This window comes from Alternaria ventricosa, assembly GCF_023758065.1.
Source record: "Alternaria ventricosa strain BMP 2768 chromosome Unknown scaffold_45, whole genome shotgun sequence".
In the NCBI taxonomy this organism is placed as follows: domain Eukaryota; kingdom Fungi; phylum Ascomycota; class Dothideomycetes; order Pleosporales; family Pleosporaceae; genus Alternaria; species Alternaria ventricosa.
This window is the reverse complement of record NW_026055725.1, coordinates 1-24,589: the sequence shown is the minus strand read 5'-3', so window position 1 is coordinate 24,589 and position 24,589 is coordinate 1. Positions and strand designations below refer to the sequence as shown.

Below are 24,589 nucleotides of genomic sequence, written 5' to 3'. Positions count from 1 at the left end.
CCCTAACCCTAACCCTAAACCCTAACCCTAACCCTAACCCTAACCCTAACCCTAACCCTAAACGACACACAGCGGTTACGGGTCCACGGGTTTTTTTACTAAGTCCACTTCAAAAATTCTTCTTTCGGATATATCTCGGGACCCAGACTAGCTATGACTAAGCGAGGCACACTGTTAAAATCGCAACACTTTTCTCCACAATATAGCTATTTACAATTTCTTCTCTTACTTACAAATACTAAGTGCAGCGCTGTTCTCTTGTCTTGCTGCTTTGTTTGCGCAATATCTCGCTTATCTTACGCGCTAGAGCTAAGCGAGGCGCGGCGTTAGATTCGCGCCACAATTCTAATTAAAATAGTGTAGCTAGAATCTTTCTGCAGTAGCTGTGCAGCTGCAGTTACGTAAGGAACACTAAAACTAACCCCCTAACTTTGCGCCTACATAACTCTTTATCCCGACTAGCTACAGATAATCTAAGAGCAGATTTAGAATCGCACAGCAATTCTGCACAAAATAGCCTCTTTAGAATGTCTAATATTACTTTAGATAGCTGCCGGCAACAGCTTAGGGCTAGGCCCTTAGTTCCACCCTTCGTTCCTTATCAGTTCTTATCAGTACCACCAAAAATCGCTTGGGGCCAGTAGCCCCAAGCACGTCCTCTAGGGTAGTATTACGCTACGCGCGTACGCGTATATTATAATTATCTAAAGTTTTAATATTTTTTACTAAGGCTTAGTCTATAGCTACGTAGCTCTAAAACGCTAACTTCTATAATTACTATAAGTAAGTTAGCTAATTACATGCGTTTCTAGTTAGGCTAACTAGAGCGTGCGCTTTTGTTCTATCTATAACAACCTTAAGAGCTCTACAAGTAGAGTAATTAGTTACAGAATTAACTCTAATATAAGGCTGTTGCAGAAGTAGGCGTGCGCTATCTGCTATCTCTCGCGATGTGTGCGCGACAATGCGAGCGACGCGATGCGACAGCTTACACCTTCTTCACCATCCAAACCTGTGCCAGGTATGCGTATCGCGTTAACGCTCTCCGGTTGAACCCGTATTCCGCCTCTTTGCTCCGAACCTTCTTGCCCTCAAACGTCAGCTCACCGCACTCGTCGCCCAGATCCTCGAACTCAAAGCCCATCTCTTCAACAACGTCGACAATCTCCTCCAAGCTCAGCTGCACGAAAGGCCCGGTGCCGTACAGGAGTGGGCCGAGGTTGATCCATTTACCACCGGGCTTCAATAGCCTCTGGATGGTGTCGAAGTAGGCTATGAGGTTGCGCGCCGTGTCGATGAAGAAATGGGTGACGATGATGTCGTAGTGACCTGGTTGATCGTTGAATGCGGTATTGAAGTCGCCCTCGACGAGCAGAACACCAGGGTTGGGGGCGATGTTGGGCACCGTTACACTCCGGGTCATGTCGGCCTTCGTAGCATGGTGCGACATTCCGTCGATGAATGGGTGTATGGTGACCGCGTGCGCATCCTTTTGCGCTTCCATGTACCGGTATCCGACGTTCATGAACATTGACCACTCATTGATCGTGACCTCGAAGCCTGTCATTGCGTCAGTTGCTGCGCTTCTGCCCTTGCGCGCCACACTTACCTCCGAGATTGGCGACATCATGACCTAGCCGTCCGACGCCGGAGCCTGGAAGCAGTACCCTGAGTGGTGCGCTCTCGCCTGACTCTGCTTTGATGGCGTTCAACGTGCTCAGTATGCATGGGAACGCTTCGTTTCTCTCTTTGAGACCTTCGTCCGCCCAGTCGCGTACGTAATGCTTCAGCGTTTGAGCTGTCGCAAACTTGTCTGCTTGGCGCTTATCGCTCTCTGCCTGCTTCATGTGCTCATCCAGTTCTCCCTGACTGATGCCGTAGAACTTCATGGCGTGTAAAGCAATACTCTTGGAGACGCCCGCGTTCACATAGATCAGCTCTTCGAGTTCATCCAGTTTCTTCGTGTAGCCGACGGTGTTCTCCAATGTCTGCTTCATTGTGAGCGACCGGCATCACAACGCGCACGTGCGACCGACCTTTTTCTGCTTTTTGCTGACGCTTTTGTACATACTCCGCCAGCGATCCAGCTCGGCCATATGGCGTTCGCGGTACCTCGTATATGCCCACAGCGCTTCGAGGAGCCTGTAACGCGGGTGGCTTGTTCCCCATTTACCGCTCTTCTTGTCCATCCTCTTCAACAGCTGTAGCTTCTCCCGTCGGTGGCGGGGCGAGGCGCCGTTGTCGCTTGGTGGCATCGCACCCATCATCAAGGGATCTTGCGCGGCTTGCGCATTGTCCATAGCGATGCGGACTTCTTCGGCGTTCGGTGTGTTGCTAGTGGCATGGGCTTGGCTTTCTCCGCTAGGTGTTCCAGCATTAGCCAGAGCTACTGAGCTGAGGCCTGCGATGAACAGCAGCAAGGATGACTTCATCTTCCATGCGACCAGGGCACGCGATTGTTCCGGATTGATGGCCAGACGCAGAGTATCGCAATTCGAGCTTTGCGGCTGAGTACCGTGCTGGCGCCAAGCAGGCCTCGATGTCAAGCGTTAGATACCGCATATTGTGGGGTGTAGTTCACGAAAGCAACAATCCCAAGAAGAGCGTTTTATACCGTCGCGATGCCATGCCCATGACGGAGCGTAGCAAGACGACGACATGGGCTGTCTTCCATGCTCATGCTCGACGGTATGCCTCTCGTGAGGGCGTACAGGCGTGGCGTCGATGAACATGTCGGGGAGCGGCCTCGAACGTGGACTCATTGTCGGTATCAATTGCTGGTGAATGCGATGCCATAGTTGTACGGTTCAAGGGCGCCCGCGGGCGCCTGCATGCACCGGCGCGGAAGACGCGTAGAAGGTGCACGAGCCATCGCCGGAGCCACCCGTCGAGCTCTCCTTGGCGGGTGACTCAATAACTTTGACACTCTGAAAGAGCAAGCAGCCTTCAGCCATCCTCAAACCAGAGTCTTACGACGGTGGATTCATCTGACTTCGTTCACGGCAGGTCGCTTCTTTGAACATTGCGCGACAGCTGCCTACGGTCTCGATCGACAGGAGACTCCTGGAGACAACGTCATCGTACGGAATGCGCATTCCACGACGATCACGCGTCCGCCGCTCGGTCGATACCATACACGATGTCGACAGTCCACTCTTACTTCTTCGGCCATCAAGCTTTCTCTGTTTCCTTAGTACCTGGACCTCCTTCTCAGAGACGAAGGCGAGGCATGTCGTTGAAGGTTAGAAGATCGACTGCAACCGCCGGTCAGCGCAATGGTCATCACATAACCCAGCGGTTTCCTGTTGGAATACACGCAGCACCAGGCTATCTAGCATACTGAACTGCTAGCTTGCTGTCAGTCCCTCGCTCCAAACCGAATGTTTGCAAAAGCGCCTCATCATTGGTCGCCCCAGTAGTTGTGTCATTCCTCAATTGAGCCAGTAGAAAGGTAAGAGACTCAGATGCGTTTGATCGTACAGGTCCGAGCCTTGCGCATCAATTCATGGACATAGCCGCATGCTGTCACAACCGAAATTTGGCATCGTTCGCTGAATGAAGGGAAGCAATCAGATGGTTGCGCATCATCAAACACCACGACGAGATTGTTTGCGCAGTTCCGTGAAGAGGAAAAGACTCATAACAGCACCGAACGTCATACCAGATCCTCAAATGTTAGATTACTGAGTGAAGTGTCGACGCGTTTGGATCCGTGCGGACTCACCTTCACTGCGACTCTCGCTTAGCAAAGCGCGACAACGGCCATAACACTCTGCAACCCGTTCCCCTCCACTCACTCTACTTCCCCCAGATTTCATCCGCACCACCAAAGGAAGCGCCTGTCAACGCTAAAGACATCGACATGGCTCGTCTCAGCGCTAACGCGACACCGAAAACCGATCGCAAGCCGAGCCGCTTCCGCGGACTATTCAGACAGCAGTCCAGCTCGAGCGCATCATCCAGTCCCGCTACCCTGCAAAAGTCGCCTCCGTCCGTCGCCTCTAGCCCGTTGGCGTCGCCATATGTGCGCCCAGGATACGAACAAATCGGTCTCCTACCCAGCGAGCAGTCCATGCACAGTCTACAGGAACTTGGTGAGAACGATGCTGGCGATGGCGGGACGATTGGCTCTACAGCAGTTGAAAGTGCCTCTCCAAAACGCCATGCTGAGGAAGCAGGCCGTGATTCCGTTGAATCTGAGGTCGCCAAAAGCCAGAATACCTCTCCACGTACAGCTGGTGATGCAGACAAGCGAAGCGGGTTGCCACTGGGTTCTTCCCACAAGATCGCAGAGGCCATGGACAGTAAGTGTCTACCCAGGGCGCTTCGATACTACATGCTAACACTGAAACAGCCGCGAACAGCAGCCATGTCAAAGATGCATGGTTCGCAGACTCCGCAGGGCGTCAGATATCGCCTGGTACATCAAGTTGCTCACGATGTCAACGCACTCACTAACAACCTTGCAGACAGCCCCAAGTATTCCCAGCACGGTGGCTCTGTTGAAGACCCCAACCTCGTGCAGTATAAGACCACCAGCATCAAGCGCACGAACGACTTCCTCAAGACTGCTCGTATATCGCCACGACCCCCACTTCTCATCGACACGGCCGACGAGCACGGTCACTCCACGCTTTTGGATGAAGACGAACCCAGCCCCCGCAAGTCTTTCGCGTCTAACATCTTCGACGACGACAGTTCGCTGAGTCAGGGCATCCGCGAGTATGTCACCAGCAAGATCGCGGAAGCGCTGGCCGAGCACAACCGGGAGCGTCAAGGCGACGCCGATGCCACGGTCAACAACATAGGCCCGCTGAACCTCATCATCAAGATCGACGCGGCCGGCCTCGTCAAAGCAAATATCTCCAAGCGGTTGATCGGGGACGATGGAAAGATCGGCGAGTTCCCGGAGCGCCTCACCATCGGTCCCTTCGAGATCTCGAATGCGCAACTAGGACGAGACATCCAGTTCGGTGTCATGGCCATTTACGCGATCGCCTTCCTCGGTGCATCTCTTCTAGGACCCAAGACTCTGCTTCTTACTCTCTGGAAATCGGCAATCTTTATGGGGGTTTACGCCGCTCTGTTGCGTCAGCTGTGCTGGACTGAGAAGGTTGAGCGCGACGTGCTGCTGGCGCCTGTGTGCTTTGTGGTTAGTGTGGCTATAGGTATGGGCGAGCAGCTGCTTGACCAGTTGCGCATGATGATGGTTGCGGTACTCGCTGAGGCTATCGAACGCGTTGCTCAGAGCTGTGGTGTGCAGGTACATAGCGAGTAAATGTCTCAAACAGTATGGTGATAGTTCATGTATCGATTGGTAGTGGTCGTAAGCATACCTAGGCTCCCGCAGCTGAGGCTAACTGCTACATGAATGGAGATACATTGTGATTCTTGATATTCGCACTGATGGTGATGTGGTGAGGACGCCGGGGAAGTCGCAGGTTGGACGCTGCAGTAGATATCGCCTTCATACACGTCAAAGCTCGACATACGACCAGGCGCTGCTTCGTTGCGCAGAATATTTCCACTTACATAGCTGCGACCTGACGCCCAGCCGTCACCGTATGAGCTTTCCGCTATGACGTGCTTTCTTCTTCGTGAACCAGTGTATCAATAAACCCTTCAAACCAACACGATAGACTGTTCACGAATGGTGCTATCTCGAACGGCTTCCCCATGCATATATCCGTCGAAATAACAGTCGCCGATGAACTCGTAATAGCCTTCAGGCGGCTTTTCCGACTGACAGTCACCACTGAAGTCGATGTCGCCATCGCTCCGGACTCCATCCGTATCTACGGGTTTGAGTGCTTCTCTTTCTTCTTTGTTCAAATGCGCGGGCCGCAGAATGAACGGTACGTTTCCACCGTCTAGAACCCATACCTCGTCCTCAACACGAACGTGCGGATAGCAGAGACCCTGGCCGTTGCTTCCGGTCTTGAAGTAGCGACGTCCATGTGTTGTGACGGAGATCATATGGCATATTGTGGCATTGATTGTCTCCTCTTTTCCTTCCACCCATGCAAGAAAGTGCTCGAGCCAACGCATCGTTGCGGGACTAGTTGCAGGACTAGATTTGAGATCCCACGCGTGGCCTGCTCTATCGACTGGAATGTCCAATCCACCAAGCATCGTTCGCCAAAACGCTATGACGGAATCCGGCTGTGTATAGAGATTGTTCCGCTCACTAATGTGAGCTAACATGTCCAACGCACTCGAGTTGAGCGCGGATAACATCCATCTCTTGAAGACATCTTTATGTCTAATGTCAGCATCGTCTGTCGGGGAGATCAAGTTCTGTACGTCTTCGGATACAAAGGTAACTTTGCCCACGCGCCTGCCTACGACCCCAAGCCCCACTCGTCTTATCACCTCACCCGACGAACGCGGAGAAGCTTTTAGCAATACAGCGCTCGATCTGTGGTCGTCGGAAGCATTGAACACGCCATTATCGAATAGCTTGTACCGATCGAAAACTACATCGACGTCCATGCGATCGCAAGGCGCGTCAAAGTCCCGCACCCAGGACGCCAGTTTGCCCGGCGCTGGGCCATATTGAGGGCCTGTCAGACTCTTCAAGAACCCTTGTTCGCGACAAAGCATTGTGTAAGTAGCCTGAAGAAAAACCTCCTCTTTAGACAAAGTGTAATCCGGGGTGAAGAATCGGTCATCAATGACCCCCAACAGCCCGTAGACCTTGTCGCGCGGGTCCTCACACGCCCGAAACCCGTATACTACATGTTGTGTTTGTAGGTCATGTCGCTTGAGCTTGCCGCTGCCATCCCGTCTTCGATCATAATGAAGGCTCCGAGTCATGGTGCAGAAGTCCTTTAGAGCATTGATCATTGTAATAGGCATTTGCGATACGGGGGGATTGCAACATGGCTTCCAGGCATGTTGGTCGTAGTATAACCCGCAATCGGTGACCGTCTGAAGCGATGTCGTCCATGCATCAAAGTACAAAGTGCCTGTCCCTGGTAGGATAGCTTCTTGTACGGTCCAAAGGCGTGTCCACCAAGGACTTCGGTAGATAGCGAGGAATCCTTCGCACGACAGATTGAAGTCGTCATCGGGCTTGTAGACAGCTGTATCGGGAGCTTGGGGTTGAAAGCATTGCCATTCATAGACATGGCGACCACTCGCTAGTAAACGTACGATTTCGAATGGATCCGCTCCTTTTGAGTCGTCGTTCGCTCCATCGCCAAGGCGGCATCGCGAAGCATCGCAGCCTAGCCAGATCCGTACCTGGGCGCATTCGGAATATATCTTGCCCATGAGGGCCACTTGGTGCGACCTCTCCGTCGTATCCAACTGATTGATGCAAACAGCGTCTACCCACAGCGGAAGTTCGTTCTCGTGGTCGCGCATGTGGCGGAGCGCCTGCTCGAGGTTGGAGGTAACTTTGACCGCGACGCCATCGACCTCGATCAGCTTCGTGGCGTTGGGATCGCCCCAGGTGTATGACAGAGCGTCATAATGCGGCTTTTCGTAGAAGCTGACTGGCCGCAAGCTACACCGGATAGGCTCCCACGCGTTGCCAGCGTGCAGGCTGAGAATACGCAGGTACTCGCTCGCATGCGGTAAAGGCTCGTAAGCAAGGTGGGTGTGGATTGGCTTGGCTTTGTTGGCGTGCACACCCATCGTGGGTGGTTGTTGCCTCAAGCCTCATCAAAATGGCAGCTTGGAGGGATGCAGCTTACCGAGTGCTTCCTTCCGGCTACATCCTGCGTGCCTGCCAGGTCAACATGCAATAGCGAAGCGAACGAAATCTGAGCCCCCAAATCCCTCAGTCATTTCAGCCTCGAATAAACCTTATCCGCTCACCCTTTGCTTAATCTTCGCCTACCCTGAAAAGTAAACGTCGAGATGCACGCACAAGCTTCCTCTTCCCCAATCTTATCAACCCCCTCGCAGTCGCGATGCCGATCCCATTGTACCCCGCCTCGCCTAACACCTCTATTCTTCCAAAAGCAGTATCTTTCCCAGTGCGCACGCATCAGCCGACTCCCGTACCCCAGCGACAACAATGCGCAAGGCTAGTTCCCACAATACAGTTCACCCACCTGCAGGCCAAATGTGGCGGCCGACTAGCTTAATAAGACGGCAAGTCCGTCCCGCACCACCCGGCAAGCGTACCCCTTGCCTCATCAGGTCGCGACTGTTTAGCCCACGCCAATAGACCGTGCGACAACCTTGGAAGCCAGCGCCCGGATTTGACATGTGCGACTGCGACGCGGAACCGATAAGAACAACATCAACAACTGCATCGACTTAAGGCGCGCGTCTGGGACGTTGGGCATCCGGACATTCCGAGCTATTCTTCTCGCAGCGGCTTGCAGCGTTATCATTGACCCAGCCCTTATTCATTATAAGACGGACACCCTCTTGTGCGCTGCGCGCCGTCCTTGGACTGAAGTCGTCCGCAGTACCCAAAATGGCCGACTTATCGCACACCCGAACGAACGACGAGATGCTTAAGAACGCCGCGCATCTTTCGGAAGACGTCCCCCCCGAAGACGACGAAGTAAGCGGGTCCTCTAACATGAGAATAGTCGACTTTGGAAGAGACGGTACCGCCGATCCCGAGAGTGGAGTGGTGGATGAAGCACATCAACAGCCGCCAAGACGCAAAAAGAGGAGGTTTGGACTGGGGAAGAAGAAGGAAAGTTACAGTCATACGCATTACAAGGTTTACAAGAGACGGTGGCTTGGGCTGGGACAGTTGGTGTTGTTGAACATTGTTGTTAGTTGGGATGTAAGTTGACACCTGACACCGTCGCCCGTTCCGTTGTTTGCTTCTGCGCGTGTTGCGAAGGGGTCTTCCGTTCCGGACTTTGAGCGTTGCCCTGCGTTGTCGATCAGTGGTGTTGGGACAACATTCCATGAACATCATTCTTGAGCTCCAAGAAACTGCGAAGAACGACTGTAATTAACATAACGACCTAGTGGCTAACATTCGCCCCCATATCAACAACCTCATCGCAATACTTCCACGTCCCGGAATCATCCATCAACTGGCTTTCAACCGCCTTCCTCTTCTCCTTTGCCGCAACATGTCCATTGACGATTTACTTGCTCCACCGCGGCCCCAAACCATCCATCGTCGCCGCATCCATCTTGCTGCTAATTGGCAACTGGATTCGGTATGCGGGTACCAAGACCAACATCTTCCCTGTAGTCATGGTGGGCCAGATCTTGACAGGGTTGGCGCAGCCATTCGTGCTGGCGGCGCCGACGCGGTATAGTGACATGTGGTTTACTGAGGGAGGAAGGATTGGAGCGACGGCGCTGGCGAGTTTGGCGAACCCCTTTGGGGCGGCGGTGAGTAACGACGCGGGAAGAAGAGACGAAACGATGGCTAACAAGACACAGCTTGCATCTCTCATTAACCCATTTTTGGGCGATGTGCCAACTACGGTGTTGATAGTATCAATCATCGCAACCGTAGCATGCCTCCCGGTACGTCTTCCCATACCCTCCAGTCAGCCTACATCACATATCTAACTAACACCTCACAGTCTTTCTTCATTCCCGCGGCACCACCAACACCCCCGTCTGCTTCCTCTGCCATCTCCAAAACGTCAATCATGACATCCCTGAAGCACATGCTACGCACCCCCTCCTTCTACCTCGTCTTCTTCACCTTCAGCGTGTACACTGGCTTCTTCAACGCCTTCACCTCGCTGCTAAATCAGATCCTGTATCCATACGGCTACACCGAAGACGAAGCGGGTATATGCGGCGCGGTGCTCATCGTTGTTGGACTGGTAGCTTGCGCCATCACTTCTCCCATCATAGACCGCACACACGCATATCTCCTCGGCATCAAGATCCTATGTCCCGTGCTATCAGCAGCTTATGTAGCGATGATATGGGCGCCGCAAACGAGGAAGATTGTCGCGCCGTATGTGCTCGGTGCAATCTTAGGTGCATGTTCATTCTCCCTGCTTCCAATCGCGCTGGAGTACCTGGTCGAGATCACGTTCCCAGCTAGTCCAGAAGTCTCTTCCACGATCTGCTGGGTCGGAGGACAAGTCTTCGGCGGCATCTTCATCGTCATCATGAACGAGCTCAAAGACGGAAGACCCGTGGATCTGGACGCCGTACAGGATGCGGGCAGGGATGAGGCTACAGGTGGAAATAGACCGCCTGGACATATGCTTTGGGCGCTGGTCTTCCAGGCTGTGGTTTGTGCGGTGGTCCTGCCATTGCCGCTTATACTTGGTGTGAAGCGGCTGGGCCTCGCTAGTAGAGAGGGAAGGCTGAAGAAGGATGTCGATGGCGATAGCATTGTTGTGGCGGAAGAGGGGTCTGGTGAAAACGTCCAGGGACACGAGCAATGACTCCTTGGGGACATGGATTCTGGTGACGATTACGAGGATGATGATGACGACGACTAGGGTTTCTTTGTAGGCTGGGTTTTCTTACCTTGTCTTTTCGGGTTTATCTTGGGAGGAGAACTGGTTTCCTTGGTCCGTCTTTTTCATTGTTATTGTAAACAGGATTCATGTCCGCGTATAGCGTATGACCAACACACTTCTTCGCTTCATTCATGATGTTGTGCAATGTCTTGATTTGGATGGGGAGATAGAAGTACAGTGATATTCTAAACACGACTCTAATATGTACAGTCATCCACGCATGTGACATGTCTTGATGCTTGCATTCATTCCATTCCGAAAGTGCTACGTTCCTACTAGATGTCATGCACCAACATTGTATTGGTGTTCGCTCGTAGGAGGACGAGGATCGGCGGGGGTCGGGTCTGTTTACTTGAGCTGGGCGAATAGCTTCGGGGCGGCGCATTGGGATGCGCAGTGGGCAAGGTGGAAAACTGAATTCATGTTAGTGGTCGTGGCCGTTGATTGGGATTGTTTAAGATGGGCTCTGACGTACATTCTTCAACGCAGTCCTCGCTGGCCTTGCCGTCGTTCTCGATCTGGCCTGTTACCCGTTGGGCGCACTCGTCGTAGTGGTGCTTGGGGCCGTGGCATTCCTTGGACTCGGCGCATTCTGGGTGAGATGGTTAGTCATGGTTCCGTCTGCAGTGGCGCTATGTGTCTGATGTCGGGCTATGTCGGATATGGTGGGCTTCTTATCGAGACGTCCGACCAAAGCCGAAGCCTCCCAAACACGCAATTGATCTCTCATGCAACTGAAATGCCTTTTCTCGTACTCCGAGATAACTCACCCTTCTCAAGCTTCTCCTTTGGGTCGGGCTCCTCCTCTTCCTCTTCCTCCTCTTCAGGCTCATCCTCGTCATCGCCGCTCGGCTTGTGTCCCTGCTCGCCCGAGTCGCCGCCCTTCTTCGCATCCTGCTTGTTGACCTCGGCCTCGTCGCCGCTCTCCTCGTCGGTGCCGGAGGCGGGCGTCTGGGTGCTGGTGCCACCTTGGACGGGCGGTTGGCCCTCGGCGTCGGCCGAGGGGTGGGAGAAGGTCTCCCAGACGTCGGAGAAGAAGTCGGTGATACCCATTGTGGTGGCTCCGGGGCAATTGGGGGTCCTCGAGTGTGGGTGCGGGTGGTAGCGGAGGTGTTGGGCGATGGGGAACGAGAGCTGTGAGAGGTGTCATGCCGGGATCGCGAAAATGGGCGGTGCACGGGCCAGCGAAATGGTTAGCGGCGTCATGTAATTCTGTGCGATCTCAGTGGTCTCTTCACTGCTATGACATTCGTTGTGTATTATTTACACAACATCGTGTTATACGGTACATAGCTAATTCCTATGTCTCTTGAACGCCTCCTCCACGCTGACTCCTCTCCCCACGTCCGCAATCACCCTCTCGTCCGCCTCGATCAGCTTCGGTAGTAGATCGAGCAGTTCGTCTACCTTGCCCTGTGGCACCGCGACCACACCATTTTCGAAAGGGTCAATCATGATGATATCGCCGGCTTCGACCACCGTCTCGCCAATCCTCACGGGTACATTGTGTGCATGAAACTTGGTCTCGGCTCCCGCACCGATGACAGACGTCGCTTTGGACCAGATGGGCAGCTGCGTCTGATTCAGCGCAGTAATGTCCCGCACGCGACCGTCGACCACGATACCCTCTGCACCGAGATGCTGCATGCGAGCTGCCATAATCCCTCCGACGACTGCGCACGACTGCCCTGGAGGCTGGCTGATGACTACAATGGTGCCGCTCTCGGTATAATCTGCGTACGGCCTGGAGTCGGTAAGGTTGGAAGCTGGAATGCTATCCGCCATTTTGGGAGGGCTCGGGAACGACTTGGTCGCTTTCGGAATCATAAGGAAGGTCGATGCAGGCGCGAGGACCTTCTTCAGTTCAGGCTTGGGAACGCTGGCTGTATGGAGCAGCGGCCCTGACGGAGTCAACAATTGACGTGATCCAACGTCTCAATTGATCGTACTGATATCAGCGAGGAAGCCCGCGCCTGGTACGTGTAGCTTCAGTAGGCCATCGGCGAGCTACAAGAGTTTAGCTACGAATCTGGGTATGAGGAAGGTAAGCGCACGTCGCATGCTGCGTATTCATATAGCTTCTTCCATCTTGGCGATGCCATTGTTGTGATTTTGTAGTATAGAGCGCGAGACAATGTATATGATCTAGACATGCAGCTCGACAAGCTATGAGGCTCTTTACCCCGCCAGCCGAGGTGCGCCGGGACTCTGGGAACTATGTCTTCTCCAACATGGAACCCAACGGCCCTGAGTGTCGCACGCGTGTATTCAGATAGAAACTTCTCGGTCAATCGGACAGTCGAGATTGATCGGTTGCACCTGCTTCCTCTACGTCATCGGCCAATCGCATCAAGCCCTGAGGCGCGTCACGGAAGTAGACGCCGCTGTAACATGCTGCACGTGAACAGATGCAAGAAACACAAGTACATGATGTCCTACAAGTTAACTGTGTGATGAGCCGTGGCGGTGAATGAGCCAGATGGTGGCGCAAGGTCGAGTGCCGCCGTATCGCCAAGCACACGACAGATGCAAGGGTCTCGGAACGACGACGCATCTAAGCACTGGCCCATTCTGCCACTTTCCATAGACGTGACGACCAACTTTCCCGTGGCCTCTCGCTGCCACGCCCAATCCACCGCCCACGCGCGCCTATTCCTTTTCTTTCATCGGGTACTAGACATAGTCTTTGCGGCCTCTGCGCTGCGCATTCTTCACCATGGCCCTCCACGCGGCCGGCGCTGCCCAGGTGCGTTTTGCCACGAGTTCCGACATCGCGTCATTGAACCCCTACTGACTTGGATATAGAAGGTCGCTTCTGTCACGTCGCAACTGTCGCCCACCATGTCTACCGCCCTGCGCTCCTCGTGGCACACCCTGGGCCGCATGCCCACGGCTGCCGGCGTCAGGCAGCTCACCACCGCATCTTCGTTTTCATGTTCAGGTTAGTCGCAGTGAGGCACAGTCAGGACACAACACTGACACTCAGCAGTACCGCGCGTCGGACTATGCAATCCCCTCGCCCTGACATCGCCCGTCGCTGCCCTCAGGGCCCGCCAGTTCTCTTCCATGTCGCGCACCGGCCCTCTCTCGCACCTCCGCCAGCTGACCAAGCCCGGCATGCTCGGACTCAGCCTCGTACAACAGCGCTCGCTCTTCGGTGGCCCCTCTCAGGAACAACTCGCTCGTCTCGAACAGGCTGCTAATGCCAACCCTACGAGCGCCTCCGCTCAGGCTTCTTTCTACTCGGCTCTTCTACGCGGCAACTACCACCAGATCATCATCGACCGGTACAACACAGGACGCTTCGCCACCAACTCTACAATTGACAAGATGTACAACAACGCCTTGGCAAAGACGGGACAGGACGGCGGCGAACACTCGGGGCTCACAGCGAACCAACGCCAGGCTATCACCCAGGCCATCGGCGCGAACGCTGGCGGTGCTCAGGTCGCCAAGACCAGGGGCGGCGCTGGCGTCAAGGCCGACCCCGTCTACGTCGTTGTCGAAGAGTCTCTGATGAACGTCATCTTCAAGTGGGTCCGCTGGATCTGCGGCTTCGCTCTGGCTGCCTACGTCTCCCTGATCCTCATCACCCTCTTCGTCGAGACCAGCGGCGTCCTCAAGAAGGGCGTTGGCGGTAAAGAGAACGCCGAAGTCCGTCCCGAGCAGCAAAACACCCGCTTCAGCGATGTTCACGGTTGTGACGAGGCCAAGGAAGAACTCACCGATGTCGTTGACTTTCTCAAGAACCCCGACAAGTACAACAAGCTCGGCGGCAGACTCCCCAAGGGTGTACTCCTAGTTGGCCCTCCCGGTACTGGTAAAACTCTGCTTGCTCGTGCTTGTGCAGGAGAGGCCGGCGTTCCCTTCTTCTACATGTCCGGTTCCGAATTCGACGAAGTCTATGTTGGTGTCGGAGCCAAGCGTGTTCGCGAACTTTTCACTGCTGCCCGAGGCAAGGCGCCTGCCATTGTCTTCATCGACGAACTTGATGCCATAGGCGGAAAGCGCAGGTCGCGCGACGCCAGCTACCACCGCCAGACCCTCAACCAGCTTCTCAACGATCTCGACGGTTTCGACCAAAGCAGTGGTGTCATCTTCATTGCTGCCACCAACCACCCCGAGTCTCTCGACGAAGCCCTGCTTCGCCCCGGACGCTTCGATCGTCATGTCCAGGTTGAACTCCCTGATGTAGGTGGCCGACTGGCTATCCTCAAGTACCACACTCAGAAGATCCGCCTCTCTCCCGATATCGACCTTTCTACCATCGCCCGTGGCACACCTGGATTCTCTGGTGCCGAGCTAGAGAATGTTGCCAACTCAGCAGCTATCCGTGCTTCCAAGATTCAGGCAAAGTTCGTCTCTCTCGACGACTTGGAGTGGGCCAAGGACAAGATCAGTATGGGCGCAGAAAGGAAGAGCCGCTCCGTACCGCTCAAGGACAAGATTCACACCGCCTACCACGAGGGTGGTCATGCGCTCGTCGGTCTCTACAAGCCTGGCTTCAACGATCTGCACAAGGCGACTATTCTTCCCAGAGGCCACGCTGCCGGTATCACCTTTTTCCTTCCGGAAGAAGAGGGCCACCACACTCGCAAACAATACATACGCCAACTGCAGGTCTCTCTGGGCGGCAAGATTGCCGAAGAGCTTGTATATGGTGAGGAGAATGTATCCACCGGAGCTTCTAGCGACATTTCCAACGCAACGAGGATAGCGTACATGATGGTCACCCAGTGCGGCTTCTCGGAGAAGCTCGGCAACGTCGACTACAAATCTAATTACGAGATGGTCGCACCCGAGACCAAGCGAATCATCGACGACGAGGTGCGGAAGTTGATCGATGAGGCGAGAAAGGATGCAAAGGAGTTGCTGCTGTCGAAGCGCAAGGAGCTCGACAGATTAGCCGATGCGCTTGTGCAGTACGAGACGCTCGACAAGAAGGAGATCATGAAGGTCATCAAGGGCGAGGACCTTCCTGGCCGGCTGAAGGCCTTGCCTGACGCGCCCATCAAAATCCCAGACAACCCACTCCCCACGGCGATAAGACCAAGGGGTGATGGTGGTGACGGCCCAGAACCTCCCGCACCGATACCCGCGTAGTCAGCGGGATGGGAATGATGCATGTGCATAAAAGCACGTTGTTTATGAGGTGAATGGCGTTCGTTCGACCTCTTCCCTCTCCCTGGAGGGTTTCGCTTCATTGGTCATGTACAATATTAGGAATACCTTAGCTTAGCGAATAGAGCGAGCTATTGACCACGTCGCGCCATGGATCATGCAAAATTGTGTGTGGAGATGATGGATAGAAAGAGGGAGACTGATGAAGTAAGACAGCAACGAGGAATGTGAACACACACATCAACACAAGCAGCTCGCGATCCAGATGAAGCTGCCGGGTACGCTTTTGGAGGTCTTACGCTCCAACCTTCGTGAAGTTGACCAGGTATTCGCGATTGCAATGCGTTCACTCATGTCACCAGTGTGAAGACCAGCTTTCACTCGGCGATGGCCCCATGAGCAGTGGCGAGTTTCTGAGCCCAGTCCTCTCTGCATGCACTCTCAAAGGTCGCGAAACAAGGACAGACAACCCACCATGTACCTCCGAGCTTTGGCACTCACTGCAGCCAACTCAACTTCCTCACCGTCATTTCTACGGCTCCAGCCCCCGACTTCTGTTCGACCTTGGAATTACAACATGGCCAACTCCCGTAACAAGAGGACTACGCCTTCGGCATCACAAAATTTGAACGACGTCGTCGACAAGTACGCGTCACCGCCTATGGGGTCATCACTACCAGAATACTCGCGACGGTCATATGATCCTGTTCTGAGCCGTCATGGGCACGGTGATGTCAGCATGTCTTCCTCGCCATCGCCATACCCTCTTTCAGAGCGCAGGAGAGCCAACCTCCAACAATCAACATCCACGCATTCAGGCTATCTCGATCGCGCCCAACTCTTCGGTCGCACACCTATTTCTATCCAACACAACGCACGTCGCGCCCGCCCTCCATCCACCTCAAGTTCAAGCATACGAAAGCGATCGTCGCGTACCCCTACTGGCGAGTGGGCGGAAGCGGGTCTTCCTGAACCACCTATCGAGAAGAGTAGGGTCAGCTTGGATAATGCTGAGGGGTTGATTTGTACGCCTAGTGGCATAACGACTCTTGACGTTGAGGAAGATACACCAGGTCGCTTTTCACCCTCAGCTCAGATACCTGCTTCTCGTAAGACTCCGCTTGCTGAAGATGCGTTGAGGGAGCAGTTTGAGAAGGGTAGGGTAGAGCTCGCTAGGAATCTTGCGTGGCGAGCTGGTCCGAATGGGAAGTCGAAGTGGGCGGGGAGGGGTCTTGGTAAGCATTGTGAGGGGTATGTGTCTCCTAAGACGCCTTCTGTTGCTTCTGATGGTGAGGAGAGCGAGTTTGGGTATGTGGATCCGGCGAGTGTCAGGGATGTGCTTGCGCGCGTTAAGGCGAGGGAGGCGAGTGGACGTGCTAACTCGCCCTCCGATCATGTGCAGAGTGTGACGAGTGGAAATGGGCCGAAAGACAGCTATTTCGACGTCGATGTTCCGCGCCGCAGTAAGGATGCGCTCTTCCGCGATTCCTCGGATCCAGACATGGCTTTGCCAGAATTTCCAGATCGCAGTGTCTTCTCGAAGTCACGTCAACCAGCCGGTCCGTCGCCCATCATGAAGACATCAACTTGTCGAAAGCGCCCATCTCCAGCTAGCGATCGCACTGAGATTTCGTTCTCGCCCATCATCACTGCTATCGACGTGGCTCCCCATCCAACAGGCCAGGATCTCGATACCACGCCCATTACCTCCTATCTCTCCTTCAGCACCATCACAATAACGATCTCCCAGCCGCCTACGCCTCCACACAAACGCACTGGCCTAACCTTCTCCCAAGCCACAGCAATAATCTACGGCTGCATGGCTATAACAGCATCGCACCAAGCGTTCCTCGGTCTGGGCGGAGACATCGCCGCTATGGACCTGATCATGGGTCTCTACGCGGCTTTCCTTTTTGGTCTCGCCATCTTTGTAATTGTACAAGTGCTGTTAGGTGCTGGACTGCGATGGTGTAGGCGGGCATAGGGATTTGTACGTCAGGTTCCTTAGAGGGTTTTGGGGATAGGGTGCGTGAACAACGCGGTTAGAGGGAATATACTAGATACATGCCGTTTGGGTTTGGTGTTAGGGAAGGTTGGCGTTCGATCGGATAAGGAGTGCCTTTGGCGATGTGCAGGAGCATGATGTAGATATGGGAATGATGCGCATCATGGTATCGCTGTTACTTATATGGATACAATGTTGGCCCTTGATCATTCCTTGAATCACACTAATGACTTCCCCCATGTGCGTGCGTGTCTACGTGTAGATGTAATAGATTTCACGACCATAACTGACTCCCCACTCAACGACCCTCCACCATCAATCCACATCCACACACGCACACCCCCTTATCCCCCACAACCATCCCTACACCCTCCTCCTCCCCTCCTCCGCCTCCCGATCCCCCATCAACGACTCATCCGCATCCCCATACTCCATAACGCGTCGGCGCGCCTCCCTCGATATCGCGTCGTTCTCCTCGTGGACACGGCGCCGCTCAGCTTCAGCCCTTGCCTCGATAAGATCCTGGACGTAAATTGTGGCGTCGGTGAGCTTGGTGATGATGAAGTTGGCGATTGCTCGCGGTGAGCCGGGGCCGTTGCTGTCCATGGTGTGTAAGAGACGGTGCTGCAGAATGTTTGGGTTGGGTACTAGGAGGATATTGGGGATTGAGTGATGTAAATAATGAGTTTGGAGAGGGATAGCGAGAGGTTAGAACGAGGAACGTGTGTCGATGTATGGTGGTTGGTTTTATTGCGGTGATGGTGTGTATAGAAAGAGGTGAATTGTGCCTTCACCTGCTTCCCATGGTACGTGGTGGACCCTCATCCGCCTTCCACGTCGATATGTTCAACCTGCCAATATGTCGCTTCGCGAAGTTCACTACCGCATTCACATTCGATTCTCGCTTTGGAATGCGCCCACCAACCTGCATTCGTTGCGCGGCCCGAATTTGGTGGCGGACATACACAAGATTGAAGGGCGGTCAAGGTGTTATCGGATGATGTACACGCATCGTGCAAGTCTATTTCATACTAGCCCCATAATACCATGCTATGCAAATCTATCAACTTCCACGACCTCAACCGCGCAATAACCCCCTGCAGCCACAAGTCTCACCCTCAACCACCTAACTCAAATCAAACCCAGCCCCCGAGAAAACACTATACAGCAACTTCTCCCTAAGCGTCGTTTCATCCTCATACATCGGCAACTTAAGCAAGTTAACACACGTACTCGTACTAGGCAGCCTATCCTGATCCCTCCCCGCATCCCTAATACTGAACCTCGGATTCAGCGTACCGAAGCCCAGCAGCGGGGCGCGCGGCGTGCTAGTCACGAACTTCAGCACCGCACGCCTCTCATCGTCGGTCATCTCCTTCATGACCTTCCAGAGGAGTTGGATGGTGGGGTGCTCGAGGCCGTCGTCGCCGATGACGTAGGTGCCGCCGTAGATGGTGTTGCGGCGCAGGTCTTCGATGTCAATGGATGTGCGGGTACCGGAGATGAGGGTCTGGAGTTCGGATTGGTTGAACATGGAGAGCCAGGAGGGTTGGATCATGGTGCTGAGGCCGCGGAGGAAGGCGGTGGTTTGGGCGTAGGGTTGGTTTTGCAGACGGTGGCGCGCCATGTAGCTGATGTAGACGAGGCGGTTTTGGTTGGTGACGGGGGTGTTGGAGCCGTCGGGCTTCAGGTCCTTGGTGATGGCTTTGGTTTTCTTCGGGGAGGTGGTGTGGTCTACGATGACGGTGTCGGTGACGGTGAAGTTGAGGGAGAAGTCCTCAACGTCGCCTGGGTAGGTCTTCAGCTTGTGCAGCCCTTGGTATAACTCTTCATCTAGATCGCGGAGGTCATTGAGGGTAGGGCGGTAGCCGGATTCGTTGGGCGCGGAGCCGGTGCCACCTGTCAGAGCCCACTTGCGCAGGAAGAACGGGGCGAAGTTGACGTCGACCAGGATACCTTCGTACAAACATTTTCCGATGATGCGTCCCAGGAACTCGTAGCGTTGAAGCAACTCAGTGATCTGGGCACGGTACTCTTGTGAACCCTCACGTATGCCGGCTTGCCGGAGAGCCTCTTTGTGTTCTTCAACTGCTGCGGGGTTGGGGTACAGGAGATGCTGGTCATTCTCAACAAACATGTCGATGTAATCAGTCGGCATGAACGCGCGGTTGGTGACGCTGGTCAGGAACTCTTTCGTGACACCACCTCCGTCGATACCGGCCTCAGGAGCGCCGAATTGATCCATGAAGGTAATCTGGATTGGTTCCTTTAAGCCCTGGCCTAGTTCATAGAACTGCTCAAACGCATCATCGAACTCGTTCTCTCTCCTAATCCGTGCCGTGTGTTTCTCGAGTTGGCTGCGAGCGTTTGGCTGCTGCATAGTCCGAAACCGCCAGAACTCAGGATCCGCAGATCCTCGTCGCTTGATCATATCTAGTTTAACAAACTCGCGAAAGATCTGAACACGAGTGGTGAAGGGTATGAAGAACGGCATGTTCTGCAGGATCTCGAGACGAGGTGCTACGGCTTGCAGGTACCGTCTCCGCGAAGCCTTGCGCTGCTGCCGTTGTAGTTTCTCCAAGCGTCTTTGTGTTTGTGTGCGACTCGTACCGATGAGTTGTGGTGTATCGTCGAATTCCTCTTCTTCCAGGTCGTCAAGATCTTCCGCATCTTCCTCTTGGATCTTGTGCCGCGACTCTTCCTCCTCAACTACAGCCGGGATGAACCCTGTCATGTCAAAGCGCGAGACCATGAGCCAGTGGTCCGAGGGCAGGAACTTGCGTCGCGAGTCGCGTTCGTATACCATACGGAGTAGTCCAGTGACCAGCCCTTTCACGTAATCTATCCTCAAGCCTGCGACACCACCTATTGATGGCTCAGCATGCTCTTTCTGGGCTTGATTGTCCATGACGCCAGGGTTGAAGTAGCTAAGACTTCTGTTATTGCCTCCCATGTCCTCTTCTGAGGTTGTAATGTCCACTGCGTTGAAGTAGAGCGTGAAGCCCAAGTTCTTCAGGAAGGTTGTTAGGTCCTTCACCTCACTTAGAGGCAAACCACTGTCCCGGATCTGGCCCGAGTAGATGTCTTTCTGCCCCGAGGTGAAGAACTCCTCGTCGTCGGTGACTTTGAGTACAAATGTATATAGTTCGAGGAATACCAGAATGACCCGCCATTCGTCCGTGGTGACTGCGTCGCGATCAACCTGTTGTTGTGCTGGCTGCCAGAAGCCATGCTGCGTTAGTCCGGACGTCCCTGGGCGGTCAGAGTTGTTCAGATTTGAAGATTTCGGCTTCAAGAGTCCGATAGCTGCCCTCGAGTCCCTGAAGATGGTGGTAAAGACCAATGATCGTTTTGATGCTTCCCAAAAGTATCTGATCGCGGGAAGCTTCCTTGCGCTCTTTCCAGACGCCTCTGATGGACCGATGTAAAGCCACATTCGTATCTCATCACCGCGACGAGGGAAGAAGCGAAGTAATGCAAGCGCGTAGTTTGCAAGCTGCCGGGCTTCTTCGATCTTTTCATCATCTGAAGCTTCCGCTGACTGTGATGATCCGGCCAAAAGACTTCCAATACCTTCCTGATGTACCAGGGAGCGGACTTGCTCTTTCAAGAAATTCGACACGGCGCTGGAGTCTTGTTCGGCACCATCGTCTTCGGAAAGCTCGGCGATTGGATGGTCGTCATCTACAATGTTGATTGGGAGGGAGTTCAACAGAACCGATACGACGGCTACAAAGTCTTTGTGAACAGCGTAGGCTTCGGGAGTGTCGAAGTTGTGGGCGTAGCGGTGGAAGTAGATGAAGTTTCCCAGTAAACGCAGTCTACTTGATGTGTTCTTCAGCTCGGATTTGCTTTGCAGTCCTGCCCTCTTGGAAAGTGTCGCCAATGCGTTTGCGAGTAGCTTGTAGTTGATGGCGTCAGCGAGCGAGTCGCGGAACTTTTGCAATGGTGGTGACGTTGAGTCCGAGCCTAATAGTGGGAGGGTCAGGAAGTGTATACCGAAAGCCTCATAAGCGTCCAGTGTGTAGCCAGTCACCCGCGTCATTGGTGAGAGGGCTGCCCTGACTATGGTGTCACTTATCTCCGATCCTTCGCTCTGCGTTTCAAGTGTCGGGGTGAAGGTGGACACGACGCGTGCAAGTGTACGGTAGTAATGCTCGGCGTTTTGGGACGTTTCGGCGGGTATCTGGTCTGCGAGGAACTGTAAGACGGTGAGAGATGCTCCAACCTGATTCCATTGCATTGGCGCGTGCTTCTGAAGCTGCCGCTCTATGGCCACGAGTAGGATGCGCTCCAGCCTTAGATATGCCCACGGCCACGGCCCGCTTGATGTGATGCCCAACTTCTTGACTGTTTCCATTTGGCGCGATGCATAGTGCTGTATCCGTCGCAGGTCGTCATCGCTCCGTGACGACGCGAATCGAAGCAGCCGTTGTAGTTGGGCGAGAGCCTCCTCCTCCGAGTCATATGTCGCCGTCCTCGAAGAGCCATTCGCCTCTTCTACTCGGTCCCATGCGCCCCGTAGTTCGTCCGCCACATCTCTCCTGGCGGAGTGACCCCGCCATACTTTCTGTATCCGCTTGGCCGCATTGAGCGTATCTCGTTCCCGCTGTCGTTGCGCTCGCTCTTGCTGTGCGCGATCGAGGGCGGCTTGTGACCCGGCGCCGGAGCCGGGAGGGCCGAAGGGATTCGTCTTCTTGCCGCCGAGGTTGACTTGGCGCGCCTTTCGCGTGTTGCCGGTGAAGCTCGTGAACATGGTGGCGGGGCGTTGAAGAGGCCAATGCGAGACGTCGAATCGGTGTATGTGTAGGGTAAATGTGTCTAGATAGCTTCTGACGCTCTCGATGGCGGGTCGGTCTGCAGGGGAAGTATTAGATTAGGTGTGAATATGTCGCTGTATAAGGGTAATAGTGAAAGCACACGGCACCAGCCAAGCCAGCGATCAGTTGGGGGCGAGGTGGAGGTGTGCCCATCCGTAGGGAAAGAGGTGCACTCGGTGTCGTGATTCGAATATAGAAGGCGCAAGCTACGTAAGGCCTTCGACCGGGTTCTGCGTGTCTCGGGCGGCGATGGTCGTGGTAATGGAGACAACCATACAGTGGTCGACATCGCCGCAACCTCCGAGAGTCCGTGCACTCTGGTGCCGTCATCGCGCTTTGAAATCGCGACGCGCCCACTCTTCACCATCGCCAACACAATGCCACGATTCACGCGCAAATGAATATTCTTCTAACAACGCGCAAACCCCTCACGATGCTGGGAGAGCTCCATTATCGGTCGTCTAGTCACAGTTTTCGGCTACAATTCGCTACCATTGTCTGAACGCGTGAGAGGATTTATCAGGCACCCTAATACTCATACCCACGATACGCCGTCGGCAGCAACTCCACTCCCGCCTCTTCATCCATTCCGTCACTCCTCTTCTTCGCGTCTTTCTTCTCCCTTTCCTTCGCCTCAGTAAGCACATTCATGACAACCGTAACAAGCACGCCCATAGCAATCAACTGCCCCGAATCCCACACTATCATCTCCGTATTCGGATCCTCCATCCACCCCGAATCAGCCACCCACTCACGCATTGTGTACACGCGGAACCAGCAGAACATCGACGTGACGATGGGTGCGAGCAACACCAAAATCCAGTAGATCAAGGTGACGAAAGCGCGCTTCTCCGTCCAGACTTTCGGTGCGCGGTCTCTGGATTCGGCGAAGCGGATGGGGACTGAGATGTGGGCGGCAATGAAGGCGACGCCGAGGACGATGTACATGAATCTTTCGGGTGGCCAGGCTGTTGCGTTTCCGAACCCGAGATTGGCTTGATTCTGGCGCGCTTGCTCTTCTGCTGCTGATCGTAGGTCCATCTCTAGCATACAAGCTACTGGGAGGAGGATGGCACTGTCTTGGCTCGAATGTTTTAGCGCGTCATACGGAGCATAGTTGGCTTCCCTGAAGATGGTCAACCCGACACCAATGAAGGCCCCGACGGAAAGAATTAGTCGAAAAGCGGCCGCAAGTGGATTTCGCCAATATGTCCGCACCAGCGCGATCGAGAAGGTGAGGACTGATAGCGCGATCATCATCTGACTAACGGCGACCGTAAAATGATAGCTCGTTAGCTTGCACTTGCTCCGGCCAGCGAAACCGAGAAGGAATGCTCCGACGAAGATGGTCTGGGTGTCTGCAACGCCCAAGACGAACGTCCGCCCAGCTGCACGAACTCTGTCTTTCCAGGTTGGATCCGCGTTTGGGTTTTCGGGTGTCTTGTTTTTGGGCTTGTCTCTCAAGCTCGCGAAGGCGCTGCTGAATTGACTATGTGCGTTGACGTTTAGTCTAGTCCAACAGGGTACGCGCCGTGTCACTTACGAGACGTTTGCCCTGGCCCAGAGTTCGATAACGACAAAGACGAGGGATATCGCGACAACAACGAAGAACAATACCATCGCGATCCATATCTAGCGACGTTAGCTCGCGTACAATGTCTGCGATCTGCCACCTTGACTTACTCCAATTCTAGCGATACCAGGCTGCGGCACCATTCTTCCCCTCGTAACATTGCCAATCGAGACCAGGTCATGATCCGCACCAAACGTCAGGCTACAAGCCTGAGCGAGGTCCACATGCTCAGCCTTGCAAGCCTCCACCACGTTGAACTGGAACCCGCTTCCGCTTTCGCCTCTCAAGAAACCGAAGCTGTTGCCCATTTCGGCGGATTCGACTTATAACAAGGCTATGCGGATATGGATTAGACAGTTGCAACATCCGGCAACAGCAAGACTCTTAACATAATAGACCAGGCTACGAGGCTGAACATGGGGGGTCGGAAGATGCCGCCAAGCCCGTGAACACGAGAGGCTTTTGCGAATGGACACTGAGCTTCGAAAGCTGAACTTCTGCCTCCAAGTTAGTCGCACATGATTGGGAGCCTCATCAATGGAGGATGTCAAATGCGCCTCCAGCGCTAAGCAAACCAAGGCTTCACGTAACACCGCCACCACACACGCTGTAAAACACCAGGCTGAACCGCAGCCTCACACCACCACCC

The 24,589-nt window shown here is 54.2% G+C and overlaps 10 protein-coding genes across 10 annotated transcripts; 4 read left to right on the top strand and 6 right to left on the bottom strand.

Annotated features, from left to right (window-relative positions):
* Nucleotides 1-988: 988 nt before the first annotated feature.
* On the bottom strand, nt 989-2,732 carry J4E93_011033 (uncharacterized protein; the record flags this gene model as incomplete). Its single annotated transcript, XM_049348905.1, has 4 exons — nt 989-1,560; nt 1,610-1,988; nt 2,037-2,507; nt 2,712-2,732. The coding sequence occupies 4 exons, from the start codon at nt 2,730-2,732 to the stop codon at nt 989-991; spliced, it is 1,443 nt and encodes a 480-aa protein (XP_049193946.1).
* Nucleotides 2,733-3,862: 1,130 nt separating this feature from the next.
* J4E93_011032 (uncharacterized protein) lies at nt 3,863-5,278 on the top strand (the record flags this gene model as incomplete). Its single annotated transcript, XM_049348904.1, has 2 exons — nt 3,863-4,304; nt 4,470-5,278. 2 exons carry the CDS (start codon nt 3,863-3,865, stop codon nt 5,276-5,278), a joined length of 1,251 nt encoding a protein of 416 aa, XP_049193945.1.
* Nucleotides 5,279-8,434: 3,156 nt separating this feature from the next.
* On the top strand, nt 8,435-10,343 carry J4E93_011031 (uncharacterized protein; the record flags this gene model as incomplete). Its single annotated transcript, XM_049348903.1, has 4 exons — nt 8,435-8,755; nt 8,947-9,321; nt 9,373-9,459; nt 9,519-10,343. The coding sequence occupies 4 exons, from the start codon at nt 8,435-8,437 to the stop codon at nt 10,341-10,343; spliced, it is 1,608 nt and encodes a 535-aa protein (XP_049193944.1).
* A 426-nt stretch (nt 10,344-10,769) lies between these two features.
* Nucleotides 10,770-11,474, bottom strand: J4E93_011030 (uncharacterized protein; the record flags this gene model as incomplete). The annotated part of the gene is made up of 3 exons (XM_049348902.1): nt 10,770-10,834; nt 10,897-11,013; nt 11,192-11,474. 3 exons carry the CDS (start codon nt 11,472-11,474, stop codon nt 10,770-10,772), a joined length of 465 nt encoding a protein of 154 aa, XP_049193943.1.
* A 240-nt stretch (nt 11,475-11,714) lies between these two features.
* J4E93_011029 (uncharacterized protein) lies at nt 11,715-12,523 on the bottom strand (the record flags this gene model as incomplete). Its single annotated transcript, XM_049348901.1, has 3 exons — nt 11,715-12,304; nt 12,371-12,428; nt 12,476-12,523. 3 exons carry the CDS (start codon nt 12,521-12,523, stop codon nt 11,715-11,717), a joined length of 696 nt encoding a protein of 231 aa, XP_049193942.1.
* A 614-nt stretch (nt 12,524-13,137) lies between these two features.
* On the top strand, nt 13,138-15,524 carry J4E93_011028 (uncharacterized protein; the record flags this gene model as incomplete). Its single annotated transcript, XM_049348900.1, has 3 exons — nt 13,138-13,167; nt 13,227-13,362; nt 13,411-15,524. 3 exons carry the CDS (start codon nt 13,138-13,140, stop codon nt 15,522-15,524), a joined length of 2,280 nt encoding a protein of 759 aa, XP_049193941.1.
* A 595-nt stretch (nt 15,525-16,119) lies between these two features.
* J4E93_011027 (uncharacterized protein) lies at nt 16,120-17,526 on the top strand (the record flags this gene model as incomplete). Its single annotated transcript, XM_049348899.1, has 1 exon — nt 16,120-17,526. One exon carries the CDS (start codon nt 16,120-16,122, stop codon nt 17,524-17,526), a length of 1,407 nt encoding a protein of 468 aa, XP_049193940.1.
* A 384-nt stretch (nt 17,527-17,910) lies between these two features.
* On the bottom strand, nt 17,911-18,153 carry J4E93_011026 (uncharacterized protein; the record flags this gene model as incomplete). The annotated part of the gene is made up of 1 exon (XM_049348898.1): nt 17,911-18,153. The coding sequence occupies one exon, from the start codon at nt 18,151-18,153 to the stop codon at nt 17,911-17,913; it is 243 nt and encodes an 80-aa protein (XP_049193939.1).
* Nucleotides 18,154-18,673: 520 nt separating this feature from the next.
* On the bottom strand, nt 18,674-22,642 carry J4E93_011025 (uncharacterized protein; the record flags this gene model as incomplete). The annotated part of the gene is made up of 3 exons (XM_049348897.1): nt 18,674-22,404; nt 22,578-22,584; nt 22,637-22,642. 3 exons carry the CDS (start codon nt 22,640-22,642, stop codon nt 18,674-18,676), a joined length of 3,744 nt encoding a protein of 1,247 aa, XP_049193938.1.
* A 253-nt stretch (nt 22,643-22,895) lies between these two features.
* J4E93_011024 (uncharacterized protein) lies at nt 22,896-24,248 on the bottom strand (the record flags this gene model as incomplete). The annotated part of the gene is made up of 3 exons (XM_049348896.1): nt 22,896-23,856; nt 23,911-23,999; nt 24,051-24,248. The coding sequence occupies 3 exons, from the start codon at nt 24,246-24,248 to the stop codon at nt 22,896-22,898; spliced, it is 1,248 nt and encodes a 415-aa protein (XP_049193937.1).
* Between the last annotated feature and the right edge of the window lie 341 nt (nt 24,249-24,589).